This window comes from Caretta caretta, chromosome 3 (genome assembly GCF_965140235.1).
Source record: "Caretta caretta isolate rCarCar2 chromosome 3, rCarCar1.hap1, whole genome shotgun sequence".
Classification (NCBI taxonomy): Eukaryota; Metazoa; Chordata; order Testudines; family Cheloniidae; genus Caretta; species Caretta caretta.
In genome coordinates this window covers 202,165,220-202,186,835 of record NC_134208.1, presented here as the reverse complement: position 1 = coordinate 202,186,835, position 21,616 = coordinate 202,165,220, and the positions used below count along the sequence as shown (strand labels likewise).

General features: G+C 42.2%; 1 protein-coding gene across 11 annotated transcripts in view; it reads left to right on the top strand.

The window, feature by feature from the left end:
- Positions 1–1,160: 1,160 nt before the first annotated feature.
- The window catches only part of PLCB4 (phospholipase C beta 4), a 330,863-nt gene continuing 310,407 nt past the window's right edge, over positions 1,161–21,616 (top strand). For 3 of the 11 annotated variants that reach the window (XM_048842549.2, XM_048842550.2, XM_048842548.2), the window contains exon 1: positions 5,105–5,301. In XM_048842549.2, coding sequence (XP_048698506.1) covers positions 5,300–5,301 — 2 coding nt within the window. In that variant the 5' untranslated portion in view covers positions 5,105–5,299. Of the gene's footprint in view, positions 1,745–5,100; positions 5,302–5,400; positions 5,465–19,581; positions 19,669–21,616 lie in introns of those variants that run through there. The other 8 variants (XM_048842555.2, XM_048842558.2, XM_048842553.2 and 5 more) reach the window with 7 other exon arrangements.

Here is a 21,616-nt window from a genome sequence, read left to right as displayed (position 1 = left end):
TTTATGTAACACTTTCCACTTTAACTAATCCTCGCAATCACCTCTGAGTTAGAAAAGTATTAATATATCCATTTTACAAATGGGGAAACTGATACAGAGAGGTGCTGCATCCTGCCCATGGTGAACTAGCATACACAGTCTATCTACGCAACACTCGAACCGAATCCCTACCAACTTGGGAAGCCTGGACCATCAATTCTCATGTCTGTAAAGTAGCTAGCACTCTCTGGGGCAACAGTGTAGCCAAGTGATTAGCGCACCAAACTGGGCCTCTTGTCTCATGCCTAGTAAGTCTACTAAATTGTGTGTGTGTTTTGTTTTTTGTTTGTCCTCCATTTCTAGCTCCAAATTGCTGAGCCCTAAGGAGGACATTAGTTAAGAAATATAAATGACACCTTCCTTGAACTGGTGATAAAGACACTACCATGTTTGCCTTTAATTCCCTTCTCTAGACTCTTTTATCATCATGTCTGTGGGAAGTTTCCACCAAAAGAAGTAGGTAACAATTAGTAAATACTGATACCTGCTTAACGTATTTATTTACATCTTATTATTAATTTTTTGACTTGAGGGTGTCTAATTATGTACACACCTACTCTGTGTAACCATGTGTTACCATCACTGTCACTCCCATCCTCTCCCTTATTCTCTCTGATAGTTACACCTACCTGTTACATCATCTTAAAGTAGACTAAGCTCTTCAAGGTGGTACTGTTTGTTACTATGTGTCTGTACAACACCTGAGACAATGGGGTCTCTTTCCTGACTGAGGTCTGTGGACACTATCATAATACAATATATAAATATAATATATTTGTGGAAAATATAGTGGAAGAGACATATAATGCATTAATTTCTAGGCAGCAGTTAATGAAATACCGGACCTAAACACTGTGACATTCTGATTTACAGAAAAGCTATTTTAAATTATTTTTGCAATTTTCTAAATTTATTGCATATAATTTCCTTCTCTCTTTGGGGCCTGTCCTGTTTAGATTCATGGTACCAAAGTAGTCTTGCTTTAGAGGTGGTGGTATGTAAAAATCAGTACCAATAAAATATTTGACTCTTTAAACAAACAAGCAGAATAGTTTCTGTGCTAAGTTTCTGGCATGAAAAAGTACACGCTAGGTGGTGTAAAAGATGAGTTTTATTGCTACTTCTGTAATGCACTCATCCCAAATAACACATAATCTTGTAGCTCACACATCATCTTATATATAATGTACATAATTCTTACTGGTGAGTGTGTTTTGCTTTATTTTTTTGCTTCATGCAGGATCTGCTCTCGTATTTGTAGGGAAACGGCTACAAGGTTATTAAAATTTGTTGCACTGTTAAAGCTTTAAGTAATAGTTTAATGTAGTAGTTTAAAAAGAAATAAGACATTCAAGGACACTGAAGAGGAAGGCAACAGCGAAATTCTAGTATGCAGCTGCCTGGTTTTGAGACCGAGAAAACCTCTAAAGAAAACATCACACTTGTGCTTTGTATCCAGTTTTCTTTCAGTGCCAGCTCAAGATATGGTCTTAATCCTTAAGGAACTTGATGAATCAGGGCCTGGCTAATGGTCTCAGTTCACAACACAGCTAACTGCATTCTTTTAGACAGTGTTTCTCAACAGAGGCTACAACCAAGAAGTGGGTCACAAGGGAGCATCCAGTGGAGAGTACCTAACTGCAGAAAGAAAAGGGAGCACCCACTTGTTCCTAAGACCTGATGGGAGTCAAGGAGGGTAGAGAAGGTACAATTTTCTCCTTTTTTCTTGTTCCTGCTGCTTCCCCTGATCCAATACTTCCTGCCCCGCCCCCCCAACTCAATCACATTCAAGTTCTTTCTTCTGTAGCCCATAAGGCTAGTTTGCTATATTGTGTTTTCTTCATTGGTTTGATTCATATTATTTTGCTATCCTATCCCAGTATTATCGAGTCATCTTCTTTTCTGAGTTTTGTTTATGTTGAATTCTAGTATATGCTATTCATAATAGTTATTCATGGTTATTCATAATGGTTGGCTATAATGCAAGTAACCTACAGGCCTGTATCCTGTAGGATTAGCTAGAGCAATTCAGTAGGTTTGTAACCTTTGGCATAGTAATCTAAATTAGCTAGAGCAATTCAAAGGTTTGTAACCTTTGGCATAGATAAATGACCTACTGGTTATCTCTCTTGACTTTGGGGAACTGAATGGGGGAACCGAACAAAGAACTGAATATGTTTATCATAGGTCTGGAACAGACTGGTAACCGCAGGGTACACCGCAGAACATGGAAGTCTTAAGTAAGGCCAAGGGTAACGGTTTTGGGGATGAGATAATCAATATTAATACGTATAAATATACGTCATAATGTTAACCTATAGAGTAAGTGTACACGAAGATTTATTTAGGTGAGGAAATAAGATTTGGGCATGGTAGGTTGGGCCTGGATTAAGGCAGTGTCTGGACCCTATAAAAGGGCAAACAACCATGCAGGGAGGTTGCTTTTTCCTATCTTCTATCAAGCTATCAGCTCGGCTTCGCAATACAGTCTAGCTACTCAACACTCAAACTGAATCCCTACCAATTTGGAAAGCCTGGACCATCAATTCCTTGGGCATGCCAGAGGCAAGGCTGGTCCTCTGTCTTCTACTACCAGGTCTTTAGGGAAGGGTGTGAGTATGCTAGTTTAAGTAATCTTTTAGAATAGAGATGTTACCATCAGTGGTCATAGAATTGTATTAACTTCTCTGTGACTCTGTGTTTAATAGCATTTATTGTTCTTTCATTTATATTAATAACTATCTTATCAATTTGGTATTGTCCTCAGTGTAAGTGTCCTTGCCACACAACCCGAGAGTTCTCTAACCCTGTAGCTGGAATTGGGACAAGAATCTAAATATCTCCTGATCAGATCAGTGGTGAGCCATAATAAACTAGCACATAAATTCAGGTCAACACTTCCCTCCTCAGCCCCCCAAATATTGCTCAGCAGTAGAAATGAAGTAGAGATTGTAGAGGCAGCGGTATTGGCTCCTTTTAGCCTCTGGGAGCAGCATTGCCCTGAGCTGAGGGCTGCTCAGGAGAGTAGAAAGACACTCCCAGTAACCAGCATGAGCTCAAAACCAGCACCAGCCTTTCACAATTCCCCAAATCAGCTCCTCAATCTGCATCATTCACTGCCTCGCCAGCCTTAAATCCACCACTCTTCACCATTCCTTTCTATCTATTGCCCACAGTGCCAACAATCCTCACCTTCCCTTGTTTCACTGTGCAACCAATCCCACAATACTTTGTGACATAAATGCAATGGGATATGGTGGGTTGCCTTTTTGTGGACCCAAAGGATATACTGTGGAGACCAATATGGGCAACTCTATGCAAATCTTAATCACTGTAGTTTGCAGTCAGATATTATCACTATAAATACTACAGGTAGCTAAATAAGATACAGAAAGAATTCCACACTATTGACAGTCTGTGCTTAGGACAGGCCCAAGAGTGGAAGAGCAAACTGTGCTGCAGTTCATTGAAAATAGTATTGTAACTTAGTGCACAATAAAAAAAAAAATCAAAGTTGGGCAGTATCACAAACTTCATGGCCCACTTTACGACAGTGTCAGAACAGAGTGATTAAGCTTTCAGTCTTTATTGTAGAGCTTGTAAATGTTATGAAAATGTCATCTCAAATCTCTTCCTCATTCTCAATTTGAATTCAGGCATTAATAAATACCATTTCCTGTAGTATAGGTGGTAATATACAGTGGGTTGGGAAAGCTATTTGGGTTCTTCTGGATCCTGCCAAATTGAAAGCAAACAGTGAATCAAATGCTTCCTTTTCCTTTGTAGCTGTACTTTTTTTTAAATATAAACGATTATATCTTTTAACAGCACTGTCTGAACTCAAATACTGTATGCGGAATTTCAGCTGGCTGAATTCAAAGATCCATTATGTAACAACAGTCTACCTAAAAGGCAAAAATCAATGAGCTATGATTATAGAGTTTACATTTATTTGGGTGGCAGACAAAATAAAAGACATGTAACCTCAAACACCTGAAACTAGCAAACTACTGAGTCAAAGCCCTCTCTCATACATACCAGACAAAACCACCTCTATAGTTTACACGTGCACATGGATACACAAATAATATTTACATATGCACAGCCATTTATCAAAATAAAAAGACCTGATACCATTCGAGTGTTATTTTATAATTTTGACATATCCCTGTTTATAGTTATTTTTTCAATGTTTAATAACTTTAATGTTCACAATTACAAAATATAGTTTAAGCATTTTTTATTTGTCAATTTAAATGTTCAGTAGTGGGAAATTATGGGGAGGGTTTTCAGACAATAAGCCATCACACCACAATTATTTAATTACAATGCTGAGATTAAAAAAAAACAACCCTACAGCTTAAAGCTGTCAGCGTCCCATGTCAAAATACACGAAGCAAATATCCTTTAATCAAACCGGCATAATGCCTCAAGCCGCCTTTCCTTACTTTGCGGATCAGTACATTTGGAGGACCAATGCAAATATTTTTCATCAGCGTGAGTACGACCAGGGAAAATCAGTGTTTACAGATACAAATCTAATCCCTCCAAGCCTCTCTCGCCCAGGAAAATAGCCACACACACTCACGTCCTGTTCACGTGTAACCACGCACGAATGCTCGGCCAACACACTGTGCTGTACACATGCACCGATCCTGCCCTCACGCGGGCACCTGCCGTGAGGGGCGCTCCAGCCGCCCGGGAGTAACCGGCCCACGCGCGCACCTGCCGGCACGGCCCGGCTCTCACGCTTCGCCCACGCGCGCACACACGCAGACCCCACTCCGCCCGGGGCTCCCGCCGCCCCTGCGCTCCTCGTGCGCCGGCTCGGCCGGGCCAGGTCCGTGTCCTCCCAGGAGAGAGCCCGGCGCGGCGGAGCGCCCCCCCCCACACCCACACACACTCTGCGGGGGCTGACCCGGGCCCGCCGGCCGTGTGTGCGCGCGGCGCGGCGCGGCCCCAGCCCCCGGGGAGGGACGAGCCGGTGCCGCCGCCGCTGCCGCCGCCAGGCCAGTGCCGCGCTCCAGCCCCGCGCGCGCGCCCGCTCCCGGGACCTGGCGTCTCGCGCCTGCCTGGAGCAGCGGGGGGAGGCCCGGGGAGGGGGAGGGGGTGCAAAAGAAGGAGCCACGGGGCGCGGAAGCCACCCGCCCGCCCCCTTCGCGGCTCAGCCCCAGCACATCCTGCGCACAGGGGGCGGGCTGGCCGGGGCTGCTGCCCTCCTCCTCCTCCTCCTCCTCCGGAACCCTCCCGGCTGCAGCTGATGTAAGGCGATGGGGGGCTTCTGCGGGGAGTGGGGCTTGCTCGGGGGGCTCCGTGCACGGGCAAAGGCGGCGTGGGGGGCGGAGGATGCGGCGCAAGCGGTAGATGCGTCTCCTGGGGAGCAGCCCGGGAGCTCCGGAGCGGCAGCGGGAAGCCAAGGGGACAGGTAGGGGGAAGCCGGCTCCGGCGCTGCCCCGCGCTCCGGGGGGATGCGTGGGGGCGCCCGCCCCCCGCCGCCCCGTCTCTCTCTCTCTCTCTGTGTGTACCGGTGCGGCGGCCCGTCGCAGCGACGGGAGCGTTCGCCTTGTCCCCGCCTCGCAAGGTGTCCCTCCACCGCTGTGCCTCGGCTCCGAGTGAATGCGTGTGATTGGAGAAGGGGGCAGGGGGGCACGACTGTTCATTTCTATTTTGCTCTTCCAGGCTTGTTGCGGTGGAGAAAGCCCTTGCTTCAGTGATCCTGACATGAGTTCTGGTCCTTTCCCACGGGCCATAACCTTGGGGTTCTGGCTGGCCGTGCAAAGTAGGCAGGATTAGTGCATCTTTGCAAGCCCAAACTCGCAGCTCGAACCGATCCTTCCACTTGCTGCACACAAGACCAGATTTTTGTTCTAAATTAAATTCTTCTTCTCCTCATCCTTATTGCCAGCTGAGCCGATCACTGTAGTTTTTTCAGGGGTATCCGGATTGTGTCAATGCAGTGTGGTGTGTGACCAATGTGTCTCTTTTAGCTGAGAGTAACTTTGTTTTGAACAATGGGATCCTACCTCTGAAGGGTTTTTTTTTTATTTTCTTTAATACAGAGAGAGAAGGACTATTATTAAATAGAATACCTGTGTGAATATATGTCTGTATGCATGCATTAGCTCTGTGTGTGTAAAACATGTCAAGTCTAATTTACATAAATGTATCAACATAATATTTTTATAATATAACTTTTAAACCAAGATGTTGACTACGGTTGCCATTTTGCCAGCAATACTGTATGTATTTGATTTTTGAATTATGTACAGTCAGACACCTGTTACTTAATCCTGTTTATCCTTGTCAATTATTGTTATCCAACCTTAGTCATCATTTTATCTCTGAAAATAAAATGCAAATATGGTTCTTCTAAAAATGATGCTATGCTGGTATACAGTAAGAACAGGAGAGACTAATGGATGTCTCAAGTAATATTTTTCCAAAGAGAGTAATTCTGGAAAATACCTGGAAAAAAAATCTTTCTCTCAGAGGTAGGTTTATGCTGCATGCAGAGATGTGTGTGGTGGGGGTAGGTGGGGGGTACAACTTTAAAACAATCAGCAGAGGATATGCTAAATGATTTACAGTGTAGATGACTTTCCTTTGTTTTTGTAAATAATGTGTGCAGTATGTTTGCTTAATAGTATAATGTTGCTTACTACTCTCTGAACTTCCCTTTGAAAGTGTAAAATTATAGGACTTTATGATGAATAATCTGAGTTATTGTCAATTATACAGAAAAATAAAACAGACCCTAATTATACAAAAGAATAGAATGAATGGTGTCATTACGCATAGAAAATCATATTATGTAAAGCTTATTTGAGTAGTGTGTTAAGTGTTTTCCCGGGACAAGGAATATTATTTATTTGAAGAGGTTTTCTGTAAATTAACTTCTAAAAGTATAACATTTATTGTATTCACAGTTTTCTTCCAGGTCACAGGTACCTACCTAGGCCCTTATACAGCAGAAGGGTTGCTATTACATAGGACTGCGCATTTTTGTATCATACAGAGGCAGTTTATAAATATTAATTGGAAACAGACTCATTCCTTTCTGTTAGTGATAATTTAATAATGTAATTAAAATAAATTCCAAAATAGTATGTCACAGGTAAGATTAATTGCCATCTACAGTGAGATTTTAGGTATGGCCATCTAATTCTAGGAAGGAACAAAATGATCAGGGAATATAAAATAGTATGCATTTCAGGCATGGAAACTTTTTCACAACTGCTAATTTCACTCTGCCTGCAAATATCAGGTTTGAGTCTTCTTTTGATGACTAAACACCTAGTATTCATCTAAAAGTCAAACCTCTGGTGAAAATATAACTCTTCAAGTAGCTGTCAAAACAGAATTTTAAGGTCTGATTTGATCACTGGGTATGGATTCATATCTGGTGGAGTAACAATGCCTTTTATTTTATAGGTGTACGCCCACACACAAGAGCTTTGTTCTAAAACAGAATTTTTTATGCAGTGAATTTAAAAATAAAACACATAATGTATTCTGTAAGCTATATTTTGCTCTCTTTTTTTGTGAATAGAGAGGAAAGCACCTAAAGGGAAAAGAGATAAAGACAGAAGAAAGGGTAAAGAGAGAAATTCCATATCGGCTTCCCTTACAAATGCAGGAAAGACAAACCTATTTGCTGTGTATCTCATTGTTACATACCATCCAAAATCCAGTCGCTAGCTATACCCTTCTGCTTCCATCTTTTTTAAATAAATGACCAGTTCTTTTGCCCTGATGTACACTGCTGACTTTGACTTTGGCCATTTGTTCCAGTAATGTCATGCACTTGGAGCTCTACTATGAGTCTGTCAAATCCATTTGCACTGTACTTACTCATAACAAAAATATTAGAACAGTTTCTGGTTTAATGTACCTTAAATATTTGGTACTGCTTTTGTAGGAAGTGATGACTTTATTTTAAAATCAGATTTAAATATCCTCTATTTCAAACTCTTGTCGGTATAATTTCCATTATTCTCATGATTATTCACTTTGTTTCAATATTTCCTTTATGTTAGCTTGACGTTTTTTGTAGTCTTGTAGCTTTATGATTCATTTTCATTTGTGGTTTTACCGTATGAATTATATTCCATTCTTGGTCGTCATTTGCAGAATAACTAATTCTGATAATTTTAGTGTAAATGTTTTGTTGTTGAAACTGAAGTGGATGCTGTGCTAAAGATGAAGCCAACCATTTTACGAATGAGTGTCTGTCTAAGAGAAACAATACCTCATTTGTTTTAGGAAGACTTTGGCTTCCTCCATATTTTTAAGCATCTGTCCTACAGTATTCTGGGAATTGTTGGAAAATGTGGTGGAAATCAAATTTCCTAAGTCATCCAATTACAGGATGCTTCAAACTGGTTGATTGTCAGTAGTAACCATTATCAAAAATTGCACAAAACAACATTTCTGATTGGGCTAATCAATAGTAAAGGCTCAATTCCACCCTCAGATTAAAGGGTGGATTGTACCACTGTGACCACTTGCAGCGAGAGTGAGAGGTTATGGGCTCTGCTGCCAACTGTCTGTTGATGACAGCTGGCTGCATATCTCTTTCTCCACTATTGCAACCACTGGCACTCATAAGATGTCACAATACTTACAAAAGATCAGCTCCTGGACGAAGAGCAGCTGGCTCAAATTCAATCTAGGCAAGATCTGAGTCATGCTGGTTGGCGGGGGGTAGCCCTAAGAAGAGCTAGCCAGTCCTCTGACCCTTTCTTTCTTTTGAAGGTTTCCAGCCGTCATTCAAAGTGGTGGAAAGTCTTGGGTCCTCTTTGACTCATTACTGAACTTGGATGAGTAGGTAGCATCAAAAACCAAAAGTGTCTCCTTCACGTCCAGCTTGCTAGGAAACACTACCCCTTCCTTGTGGATAAGCACAGGTTTCAGCTGGCACAAGATGTGGCTGTCTGTCTTCTTCATGGCTTATGCTGCCGTGAGCACATCAAGCCAGTGCTTCTGTCCCTGCACTGGCTTCCAGTCCTTTATCCACTGCCATTCTAGGTCTTTGATCCTAATCTTAGAACAACTGATGGATCGTGTCCCAGCTATGTCAGAGACCCCATCATCATCGACAAGCCACAGAGACAGCTGTGTTCCTTTGGGACCAATGCCGATTGCAAAGCCCAGAGTGACGCGTGCATGAGAATGGGGATGAAATAATTTCAGTTGAGGGCATCTGTCTATCAGAGAACTTTGAGGAGATGAGAGGAAACCAGAATTTGACTTTCTTTGGGACATGCTGGGAAGCCTTTCTTTCTGATAAATCTTTGACTCCATAACCAGAACAGCATACACAGCATCAACTGCTCCCCTTTCCTCTTACCTCTTCCAAAAAAAGAGACCTTACGCAAAGCACGGTGTTTTTTAATAACCCAAAAAGGGGGAGACACAAGAGATTCCATGACACCCATTGGCAAAAGTGGGTGTAATACTTCCTAATCTATTTTATATGGAAGGTGTAGCGCTGCTAGAGGGGTGAGTGGCAGTACCAAACCCTAAACTAGGATAGTTTGGTGCCATTTCTTTTTTGTGTTTTCTCAAAATGGAGGCCAGGTCTCACTCTTTGCCCAGCAAGAACAGTGTCTTCTGGAGCTTTAGAAAAACAGTTGCTAGGCACCTGAGGCAAGATGGAGGGTGATCTGCCCTTCGGTCTTCTCGTAGAGAGCCCAAGACTGAAATCAGTGCCTGATGGAGTTTTTGCTGCAATAGTCCTGCGCCCAGCTCCAATCGCTGAAGAAGCCTTTTTGTGCAGTATATGAGGATAGTGTTTGGGTCTGTGTTTGGGACTCGGATCTTTTTAATACCTCTGTGGTGAGCTAACCCTCAGTGTTTGCAGCACCAGACCATGGGAAGGAAATCTGCTCCCTGTGCAGACTGATGATCCTTGTAGAAGCTGAGTAACCTGCATAGTTCCCTGTTAGTTGGTGTATTGATAGACCAGCAGCTGATAAGAAATACTTTTTTCTGACCATTTGGTGGTGGGATTATACTCTTGTTATTTTTATGCATATGTATGTGTCTGAGTATACACACATGCATGTGTATATCAAAATATATTTATATGCACACACCCATGCGCGCGCTCTCTCTCTTTTTAGTGTATGTATTAGTGAGACAAGGTGGGTGAAGTAGTATCTTTTGCTGGACCAATTGCTTTGTATTCGTCATTAACTTGCATAAGCACTGCTGTCAGCCTGACCTCTCTTTTGTGTATGTGTGTTTAATAAATACATTTCTGGAAAAGGAAGCCTATGCACAATTTGAATATCAAACAGTCTGCTCTTAAATACTCATTCCGCATCAGTTCCTTCCTCCAAGTATTTCCTCACCAAAATGTATACAAATCATTGGTGAATCAGGGGATTCCTTTACATATATATATATATATATAAAGCCTCTCATTTGTGTTCCAGTTCTCTTTTCCACAGTCGTGTAAACACTGGAATGATTGTGAAGAAGGAGAATAAGGGGCAGTCCAATGAAGGAATTCTGGGCAGGAGAGACTGGGATAAATGAAGAGAATGCGGGTGACATTTTCCCTTAGGCATTCACTAAAAAGCTCCTTGTTGGTTTTCCATTCCTATTTCTCTTTCTGGAGATAGTCCTGTGTGATTACCTTTTGCCTGCTTGAATATGCTCTGTCTCTCAAACCTCTTCTTTTCCATCTTGAATTTGCACATGTGCAGAGATATGAAGAGTGACTCTGAATATATGTCCAGGGACAGGTCTTCCCTCCTCTTCTTTTGGTTAGCTCAGTAAGATTTTCCATGCTCTGGATCGCGTACACCTGCCCCCATGTCTACTTTAGGACATCTGTATGCTGCAGTGGCCACCAAAGTGAAAAACAAGAAATGAAAGAGTTTCTAACCATAGCAATAGCCTGTCCATCCCTTGAAATACATGAAGTACAATAAAAGTAGCAATTTTTGTTCCAGTTTAGAATTCCAGTGCCGTCTTGCGAGTCATTTTTTCTCTTAGACCAGAGATGGTGAGGACATATTACAATTTACTCACAATACATGTAAAATTAATGCCATAATGGGAGGAAGGAAGAGGAACCATGAGGTAATCACTAAAACGGGACCCTTAAAAACACCTCTGTGGAGGGTCCCATCCAGGAAAGAAAAGCTGTTTTGAGAGAGTAGGGGGGAAAAGACAGAAACTTGCAGTAGGGCTGTTTTTGCACAAAGGATAGCGGGGGATCAGATCCATGAAAGGAGAGGCTGTGTGATCCTCTCTGATGGTGGAGGGAAATGTATGTTGCCCCAAAAGTTGATTGCAAGGCAGTAGGAGGACTGCTGGATGGGAGCTTTTATTTCAGATAGAACTCTAGAGGATTGGTGCTGAGGGCTAAGATTAATTGGCCTCTCTGATGGATGTAGAGAACTGTCTGAGAGCAGCAAGAAACAGTCAGTGTAATTATTTCAGCCTATTTCATGACCTGTGTTACTTGTGCATCACTTGGCTAGGAAAGTATGCCTAGGAATGTTTTTCATGCGTTAAATGACAGGACAGAAAGGATGAAATTTGATAGCAGGTATATCAGAGCAGCCTGCAAATTAGGTGCTGCAGCTTGGCATATGAGCTGATAGATGCAAGCTAATGTAAATACTTTGGCCTTAGTGCTCAGTATGTAATTTCTTGCAGGAAAGATCTCCCATATGTGTGTACGTTGCAGGAGCTGTGTAACCCTTGGAAACCTTTGCCCCCGTCCACCCCCCAAGCATGTCTGCCATTTTGAGTCTGTTCGTATGGTGTGGTCAGCCCTGTTGACTGGTGCGCTTCTGCCCTGAAGTTGAAAATTATGAGTACTTTTTTGGTGGGGAGGGGAATGTGATGCTGAAGAATAATAGGGATCCAAAGAGGGCAGGCTAGTGAGGAGCCTTGGTAGTTGCTTTTTGTGGTGATAAGGTGGAAGAGCTGGGACAGAGGTGGACACTTTCCCACTCATGCTGGTGGCTATTAGAACCCAGGAAGCTCTTCTCTCAGCTGCAAAATCAGCCCCTGCCAATGCATTTTACAATAAAAACCCGGCGTTCTTGCTACAAAGGGGTCACTCCTCTCCTGCTTTCTCCACCTCCAACTGAGCTCAGCTTCTGTCTGCAGATCCAGGGAGGCTGGCGATATGTCTGGCATCTCTGAGTCCGGCTCCTCATCCCACTGGTTTTCTCTGCCGCATCCTCCCTGTCTCTCACTAGTGCAATGCATGGTGCCTCAGGCAGGGAAGAGGGGTGAGTCTTGAGGGTTTGTTCCGGTTCATCCTAAAAGGGGCAAATTTTCTGAGCTGGACTGATTGCTGTTGTCCTGGGCCCTTACACACAGGAATTCTAGCCCCCTTTACTCTCTCTTGGCCCTGGATACTGCCTGTCATTGCACCACTGTCAGCTGGTCTCTTTGCCACCTGGTCATACACTAGAGTTTTGCATGTGACTGAATTCAGCTGGTCCTGGAACCCTTGTATCCCCATACAGATATCAGAGCCTGCACATCTGCCTTGGGCGAGCTGGCAATGTGCTCGTAAAATGGCTTCCTCTGAGACATGCTGGTGATAGAATCAGATTAATTTGCAAAGAGTAGAAGAAATTATTTACTGTGCAAACAGCATGCAACTAAGCGCCACGGTTGGTGCGAGGATTGCTGAACGCGTAAATGGTTTCTGGCTAAGAGCAGACCGCCGCAGTGGAATGCGGGCTGCTAACCTAGCCAGGCAAAGGGAGGAGTATTTGCATATTTGGAACTGTTATGGAAGCTATCTGCCTCCACACTGGCATTGCGCTGGTGGAGACTGGCAAAGAGGAGAAGCACGTGGTGGTTAACTTTGAAACCAGTCTGATTCAAATGGTGGTGCCGCACTGGGGGGAACTTCTGTGTGTTGGCACAAGTTGTTGTATAGATGTGCTGTGGGTTAGCACCCCACATTTCTCTACTGCTGCCGGAGCTTTTGGCTCCATTACATCAAATAAGAGACCGTCCCTGACCTTCCTTATCTAGGATTGAAAATAGTTTAGCTGCTCGTGTAGATGAGATCAAACCGTTTTCAGCAGTGGCACAGAAAGAGTGACAGAGACCTGCAGATCATTCTTGCCTCTAAAGGTATCTCTGCTACCATTTCCTCCTGCCTCTGAACTTTGGGAAACTTACATTGTGCTGCCCATATTGTATGCACTATACAGCTAAAGCAGAAGATCTAAGTTTGCATTGCTGGTAGTCTGGCATCTTGTATAAGCGGTAAGTTCATTTAGAAGAAGCTGTGTTTCTTTACAGAAGAAGCCTGTACTAAGGAATTGAAGCCCCCAAAAGTAACTTTCTGGAGCCTAGATAGGTTTGGAAGTCCTATATCTTGCTGCTGAGGGTCTTCAGTCTATACAGTGATAAAAGAGCTGCGGCATGGGGAGGTGAAGGGTCTGAGGGTCCGAGCTCCAGCCCAAGCCCAAATGTCTACACTGCAATTTTTAGACCCATAGTCCGAGCCCAAGTCAGCTGACTGGGGCTCTGAGACTTGGTGCCAGGGTTTTTTTTATCGCAGTGTACACGTTAAGACAACTGATTTCCATTTCACTGATGCTTCTCCATTTCGTATGCCTTGCCTTCTCCTGACCTGCGGCTTCAGAATATGAGTTGTTAACTGACAATGCTGACATTCCACCAGGTTGGTTTACTCAGTCGTGGATTTTTTTCCCCTGCCTTTCAGAGATAAGTGGTGATTTCAGAGCTTGATTCGTTTTTTTTTTTTATTCTGCTTTTTCTGGTAAATGGTGATTTCAGAGCTTTGTCGTGACAGTTTTTTCTGTGGGTAGGTGCCTACCACCTTTCCTCCTACAGGCAACAACAGTTGGTTGTGTAAGAGCAGGGCTTCATTTATAAATGTGGGAATCTACAAAGCAAAATAAAAGTTGATATTTGCAATGGCTCTTTGCCATGTAAGCATGTGTATTTTTTAAATGGCAATTCTTGCTGTATTTTGAAACACATGTTTTGAGAAAATATGTGTGAGAGTAGTTTTGACTTTGTATGAATTAGATTAAGTTAATAACAGGTGAAACCTTGTTACTGGCAGGAATGATGCACACTGTTTTGTGCTTTTGTGCTTTAGTTGTGCTTTTCCTAGTGAGTAGCCAGGGGTTCCCCGAAATCTTAGAGTGTCATTACATTTTCATTTCTGTTCCCTATCAGCCCACTTCTACCCATAATAAAGCACTGGATATTATGAAAATTACAAAATTATCTCATTTTTGGGATGTCTTGTAAATGGAAATCATTGGTGGGCTTGTCTGGTTTACTAAAATCATGAGAACTCTGGTAGCTTTAAATTAATAGTTTGAAATGATTCATTTTAGTGACTAATCTTCAGTGACTCTAGTACTATGTATTGTAGGGACAGGCAACGGAAACCTGGAAAATTTGTTTTTCATATTCAAAGGCAGCAATGACAGGTACACAGGGGATGATATTGCTGGTTTAAATGTTGGCTGACTCCCATTTTAATTTAGTTTGGGAATATTCTATATGAACTTGCAGAGAAACTTTCATTAATACTCTGTTCTTCATAATGGGGTTGTTTTCTTTGTGAAAATCATTTTAATAGAACAAAATGTAATAAAGATTTTGAGTCATGCAAAATTACCTTGGCATTTCTTTAACCTCAGTTTTTGGGTTATTTTCTATTTCCATTTTCTTATTAAAGTTTGATGTTTAAAAAAGATAACTTCTTTCTCTTAGCAGCAATTTAAATACCATAAATAACCTTCATGAGGAATTCAAATATTTTAAACAGGTAATTGGGGGCAACAAAGGGATTGGTTCACACAGTTTCTGATGAAAAGCTGTAGAACCAATTTCTTAATGTAGGAAGGGGCGAAAATTATCTGAATATGAGAGATCCGTTTTTGCTAACCGGTGTAGGCCTTTGGTGTGTGTTAGGCAAAGCATAATAATACCAGGATTCACAAAACTTTTAACATATTTTTCATTCCAAAAAAGGAAGAGTTTACATGGTGATAATTTCTATTCTAAAACTGCGTAACTTTTGTAATCCATAAAACTGGAATACCAGTGGCTAATGTACCTTAGTGTTTTTCCCCCCCCCCCAGATGTTTGGAAAACCTGTCAAGCAGGTGGAGTGAAAATAATTGATTCTTTCGTTTTTAAGAAGTGCATTACAAATGTTAAAGAAAGGAAATCAATTGTCAATTAATATTTAAAAAATCATTTAAATGAATCATTCCTTAAAGGCAACTGGAAGGTGGACCAAATCTCCCAGCCCCTATCACTGCTTTTTTATATTGTAGGACTTAAATCAAGTTTGTTGTACAGGAGGCAGAACATATTTTGCTGAACTGAGCAACCTAAAAGTCCAATTGATATGTAGCACCTTTTTCATGAATAAAGCACTGTTTTAATGGTAACATTTGGTTCTATATGATCAACAATATCAATTAGCGTATTCTACATCCGATGAAGTGAGCTGTAGCTCACGAAAGCTCATGCTCAAATAAATTGGTTAGTCTCTAAGGTGCCACAAGTACTCCTTTTCTTTTTGCAAAGACAGACTAACACGGCTGTTACTCTGAAACCATTCTACATTCTATTATACCCACGTAACCTCAGCCGGTGCTCTAGTATGTAGCCCAATGCTGAGGGCATAATTTGGCCCTGACATGAACAACTTTACACCGTGGCATGCCTGCTCTAAGAAGAATGGAACTTCTATGAGATTCTGCCCTTTGATTTATGTTTATTGGTATCACGCTGGGGGGTGGATTTCTGAATCGGCACTTCTGTCAAACGTCATCATTTAGCCCCAAGCTTTCAAATGTGCACATGAATTTTGGCTGCCTCTGTGGGTTTTTATTTTTGTTTTTTGGATTTCTAACTTTATGCACTTCGGGCTTGTTTCCTATTCCGGACTCTTCTACTAACTCATTCTGGACTAGATTGTGAGATAACAATCAGCCCGGGGTAATGGGCTGCATAGTATGGCACGGTACGTGGAGTATCTGGGGAAGGACATTGTGATCTGGTTTATCTGCTGCTCTGGGAGGGAGCATGTTTATACCCAGGGCAATGTATACTGCACCCATGTTTATACCCAGGGCAGTGTATGCTGCCCGATGTGCCAGTGAAGCAATGCCTCCTGGCATGTTGGAGGTAGAGCCAAGTTTCTATCCATTTCCTGCCGCATTCCATCCCCTCTTGCTCGCTTGTGCCAGGGTGAGGTGGCTCTGTGGAGCCTGTCTCTACTTAGCTGCTGCTACCTCTGCTTATGTTGCTGTGCTAGCCAGGCCACAGTATGGTCCTGTGTGAATTTGGACAAATCAGTAAGTCTCGCTGTGCCTCAGGCTTCCCATCTGTAAAATGAGTATAACGACACTTACCTCTTCAGATTTTGGTGAGGCTTGGTTAATGTTTGTCTGTAAATTGCTTTGACAGCCTCATGTGAATGAGGCTACTGTATGTATGTACTATTTTATATCTGTATAATAAGTGCTGCTGATAACTTAGCAGCTGATTAATGATGCACAGCAGCGCTGCAGAAGAACGTTAGAGAATGAAAAAAGGGAACTGTATTCAATAGAAAAAGTAGAGGATACTTAATTACCTACCTCAAAATTAGACATGAGGAAGGAAAACCAATCTGACTTTAGCAAAAAGTGCCATGCGATATTTAATGAGGACAAGAGGCGAGGACGTTTTTCTTGCATCTCCTCTGAAAGGCAGTGCCTCCAAACAACACAATGACACTAACACCCTAGCAGGGCATTGATTCAGGAATGACTCAGAAGGAAAGTACCATCTATTGAAGAAATCATCAGCAACTTTTGTTTCCCTATGGGGGCTCCACGCTCAAGAATTGACCAAGGCAAACCTTTCTGAGCTTGTGAGACCTGATGAGAGAAGTCTTTAGGCTGTTCAGAGGAAATGCTTCATTTTGCCTTCAGAACTTGTGTCTTGCTGAAAGCGGTGAACTGTATTTTTGACAGCTCCATATTGGCTCTGTGTCTCACATTATTCCTGCGAAAGTCAAATGTAATTTATATTTACTGAGTTAGATCAAGATCCACCCATTTCTGACAGTAGCAAAGAGGTAACCTGCGTATTTGCTAAAAGCAACCATTTTCAGCCAAACGATATCCCAGATCATGTGAATGGCTATCATAGAGGTACAGGTTATGCATCGAGAGAAGCATTTTATTTTTTAAGGATAGGAAGAAGATACTAGATTTATCAATCCTAACTTTAAATACCGAGGCTGATGTCATTTCTTGAAAATCCTTAACTTCAAATTTCAAAGATCTATAGGGCAAAATCTAGCTCAAAGTAACTATAGTTCATCATACGGATTGTGGTAGTAGCTATCTTGCTTAGAGAATGTAATGATTTGTGACACTTTCAGTTTAGGAGCCCGGCTTAATAACAGTTTTATATCCTGTTCGATAGTGTTTTAACAATTGTAGCATCCAGTTCTTTTCTCAGATCTACTGCACATTGCAGAAATTGCTGCTCATCTTGGCTGATTCCTTTATGTTCCAAATAGGGATTTGCACCTTTGGCTACAGCTGGCTTAGGTTAAACACCGTTTCAAAAAAAGCCATGTTCTAGCCAAAAAGATAGTCTCTTTATATTAACGTCCCAACTCTTGACCGATTCATCTGTCTTGACCGTGGTGGAAATGAAGGCTGTTTGTGCTACATATGATGTGATGCACAGCAGTCTTCTTAAAGGTGAAGTGACCAAGGAAATGGATGCACATACTTGCAGCATAGCTCTACAAATATTTGCTAAAGCACAGGCACAATGTAAACATCAGAATTTAGGAATGCTACGTAGGTTGGAATCAGCCTTGAGGATTCTCATTCCATATTCTGAACTGTAAGATCTCTGGGGCAAGTACTATCTTTGTGTTATTTATTACACATCATCTAGACAACAGGGACCTTGCTCTTTTTTTTTTTTCCTGTTTGTCTTTAGGTACTACTGCAATAGAGGTAATAAATACATTGCTTTGAAGCTTAGGACGGATACCACATATTCTGTGCAAGTTAAAGGCGAAGAGTACTTGTATTGTTCTGATCAGCAAGCTGAAACTTCTAAAGATAAGCAGCTCTCAGCATGAACCGAACAATTAGGTGTCTTGAAATTCCAGGTATCTGGGACTTCCTTTTCAGCACCATATGGGTTACAGTAGTTTATGACCATGTATGTTAGCAAAGTGAAAGGAATCCTGTTCAATTTTTTCTTAACTATGATATGCAAATTAAAATAGTACAAGCTCAGTGATATGAACAATACCACATCTGGGCAAACTATCAGGAGTGCAGCATAATTTATGGGACAAGGCATTGCCTAAACTAGTTGAACTTACATTTCACATGCTACTAAAGGCCCCTACAGGTTTCCTTCATTAGGAAACAAACCCAATTTTGGTTTGACTTATGGTCCAGTAATAGCAGAGTTACATTATCTTTGGGCTTTGGAAATATAGTCTGGGATATCGCATTTATAGAGCCGTCAAATGTTTTGTGACCCTGGGCTTCTGGCACAAATGTAAAAGTGCTTCACTCAGTGTTAGTTCTAGCTCTGAGGATTCCCTTTGTAAACTTTCAAGTTGGAACATAACTCAGGAGCACATTCATTCTGTGTTTGGCAACAGGAATGAGACAGTTCGAATCAGCAGCACATGCTTAAAGGGACAATGTCAGTACGAAATCAGGTCTGTTTGAACAACGACTTAAAATACCCTCCAATACTGAACCTGCCACTGAATCCCCCTGCCAATTTTGGTTGCTTCATAGTCACATTTTTGTACTTTTTAGGAATGGTTGTTCTCTTCCCTGTTGTGTTAAAGACCCACAAAAATGCTGGATACTGATTAAATAACTACACAGGGGAAACAGAACAACTGACGGGCACAAAATGCAGTTAGATAAAGTAAACAAACTAGGGAAAAAATGTCCCCTCAAAGCCCTTTCAGCTACAGTAAGGTTCTGTGCTATTTAAAACATTATTATTTATTTGTATTGTTACAATGCCTAGAAGCTCCAGTCAAGAATTAAAGTCCCATTTTGCTAGGCACTGGAGACGCATAGGTACTCCTTGCCTCAAAGATCTTACAGTCTTAAGGGTAGGATAAGGCAACAAGTGTACATACTCCTGGTGGACAAAGGGAGCAAAAGGGAACAGTGAGACAATCAGAAGAGTAATAAGGAGCAGTCAGAACAGACCAGCTGCCAGGCCTTTGGATTCCATAGTACATGTGAACAATTTTCAGCCAGAAATGTTATATTTGTAAGTTGGTGGCCTCCCTTTAAATGTATCCCTAGGTACAGGGCTAGCTGTTGGCTGGAAACTGCCTGGATCAGGCTGACTTAAAAAAGAATTTTGTTTGAATGATGTCTTTAGGATCAAGCCCAGTGTGTTTGCACAGTGAGGATGTGCTGCACAGATGGGTAACACCCAGTTCTGTTTGCTGAACAAATAAGAAATTAAACTGATGGCTCGTGCTTTGTTCATTTATAGGGATCAGCAGACAGTGACAAAATCCGGCCGGATAGACCTGACCTGAAGATTTCATACACAGAATAGCTTCAGAGTTTTTTAAAAAAGGTGTTGTACTTACAGTTTAATATTAAAATACCACGTTAAATATTTAATATACTTTAAGATTCTTTCTGTGAATTTAACCCAGCAATAATATAGGAACATTGTTTATTACTTACCTTGAACTATCCATATTGCTAGTTCACAGTAATGGCACTTTTAGCAGGTTGATGACTGTCAGGCTCAGAAATAGCAATTGTAATATGATAAAATTATTCTGGAATACATTTGCATGGTTTATTCATGGTAAGAATTGCTTTTTTGCATGTCAGACTGCTGACTAGAGCAAAATGTGTTTACTTGGAACTGGATATACATTCTGGGTTAAAAAAAGACGTGTTCTCTTAAACTGTGTATGGAAAGAAAAGAAAATTAGTTTGGTTTAATCCAGTTGTTATTTAATTTCAACTTTGTGTCGAATCCATTTCAGTAAAAACTTCTGGCAGCTATGTCTGGCAATGGACATTATAAAGTAATGTCACTTAGTGTCAGACTCATATGAAATCAATCCTTCATTGTCGGGGGTGTGGTTGGGTGGGGGGGTTGGGATGGAAGCAACACACATATATTAAACTAAATTTTACTGCGTTCCCTTTGCTGTTGTTGAAAATATTTGTTTCAATAAAACTTCCTTTCACCAGTTCCTCTGGGATCCTACAGTGAAGTGATAATTCTGTGCTGTAATATTCTGCTGGCATGAAAATGATTATAAATTCACCACTGTGTGATCTGATAAGAGGGAAAGAGGGGCCAGAAGGGAGGAAGCCCGATAAGCTCAAGTAGCTTTAGAATTAGCAAAGATAATTTTAAAAAGAGTGAAAGCTGCATGAATTTGTCTGTTACCTTTGAAGATGTTCACCAGTATTAAAGGTTCTTTGTATGAAACTGCCTAAAATGGTCATATGTGTACTGCCCATTATATTAGGGTACAGAAAAGCAGAGGTATTCCATAATGGTGTTCTGTTCAGTGTGACTCTATACAGGGCTGTGTGTGCTGTATGATTGATGTCATGTAGTAGTCCCATTAAACGTTAAAAGGGAAAAATAATTCTGCTTAATCCTTCTCTTTCACTGTCAGTAGTATATAGAAGGTAGGGGTAATGGAAAGTTTAGATCAGAACATGCCACTTTAGAATTGCTGCTGGCCTACATTTCAAAGTATGAACCGAGATGAACATTCAGTCTTTGGAATACAGGAGCATCCCAAACAGAACTACTGAGTGGTGATAAAGATAAAGATTACCCTGTACATGCTGAGTTTTCTTGGGAGACTCTATAGTTACTGCACTTTATTTTAGTGCCTGAAACTTCCTGCAGCAAAGGCCGGATCCAGCTCCCCACTTCAGTCGCTGTGGAGCAGCCTTGTGCTGTGGACCTGGTGTGGTTCCACTGGACCAGGGGTGGCCAACCTGCGGCTCCGGAGTCGCATGCGGCTCTTCAGAAGTTAATATGCGGCTCCTTGTAAAGGCACCGACTCTGGGGGCTGGAGCTACAGGTGCCAACTTTCCAATGTGCCAGGGGATGCTCACTGTTCAACTCCTGGTTCTGCCACAGGCCCTGCCCCCCTTCCACCCCTTCCTGCGCCCTCCCCTGAGCCTGCCGTGCCCTCGCTCCCCCCTCCCCACGCCCAAGCCTTCTGCACGCCACGAAACAGCTGATCAGGAGGTGCGGGGAGGGAGGGGGAGGCACTGATTGGTGAGGCTGCTGGTGGGTGGGAGGCGCTGGGAGCAGGGTAGAGGAGTTGATATGGGGCTGCTGATGTATTACTGTGGCTTTTTGGCAATGTACATTGGTAAATTCTGGCTCCTTCTCAGGCCACTCCTGCACTGGACTGCGGCTGGCCAGTAGGCTGAAGTAGCCCTATGCAGAATGGCCATGAATCCTGGAGGGAGGATTCTTTCCTTTCCTATCCTATCCCTTACCCTAGTGCCTAGCCTGTCCACATCTCCCCAAC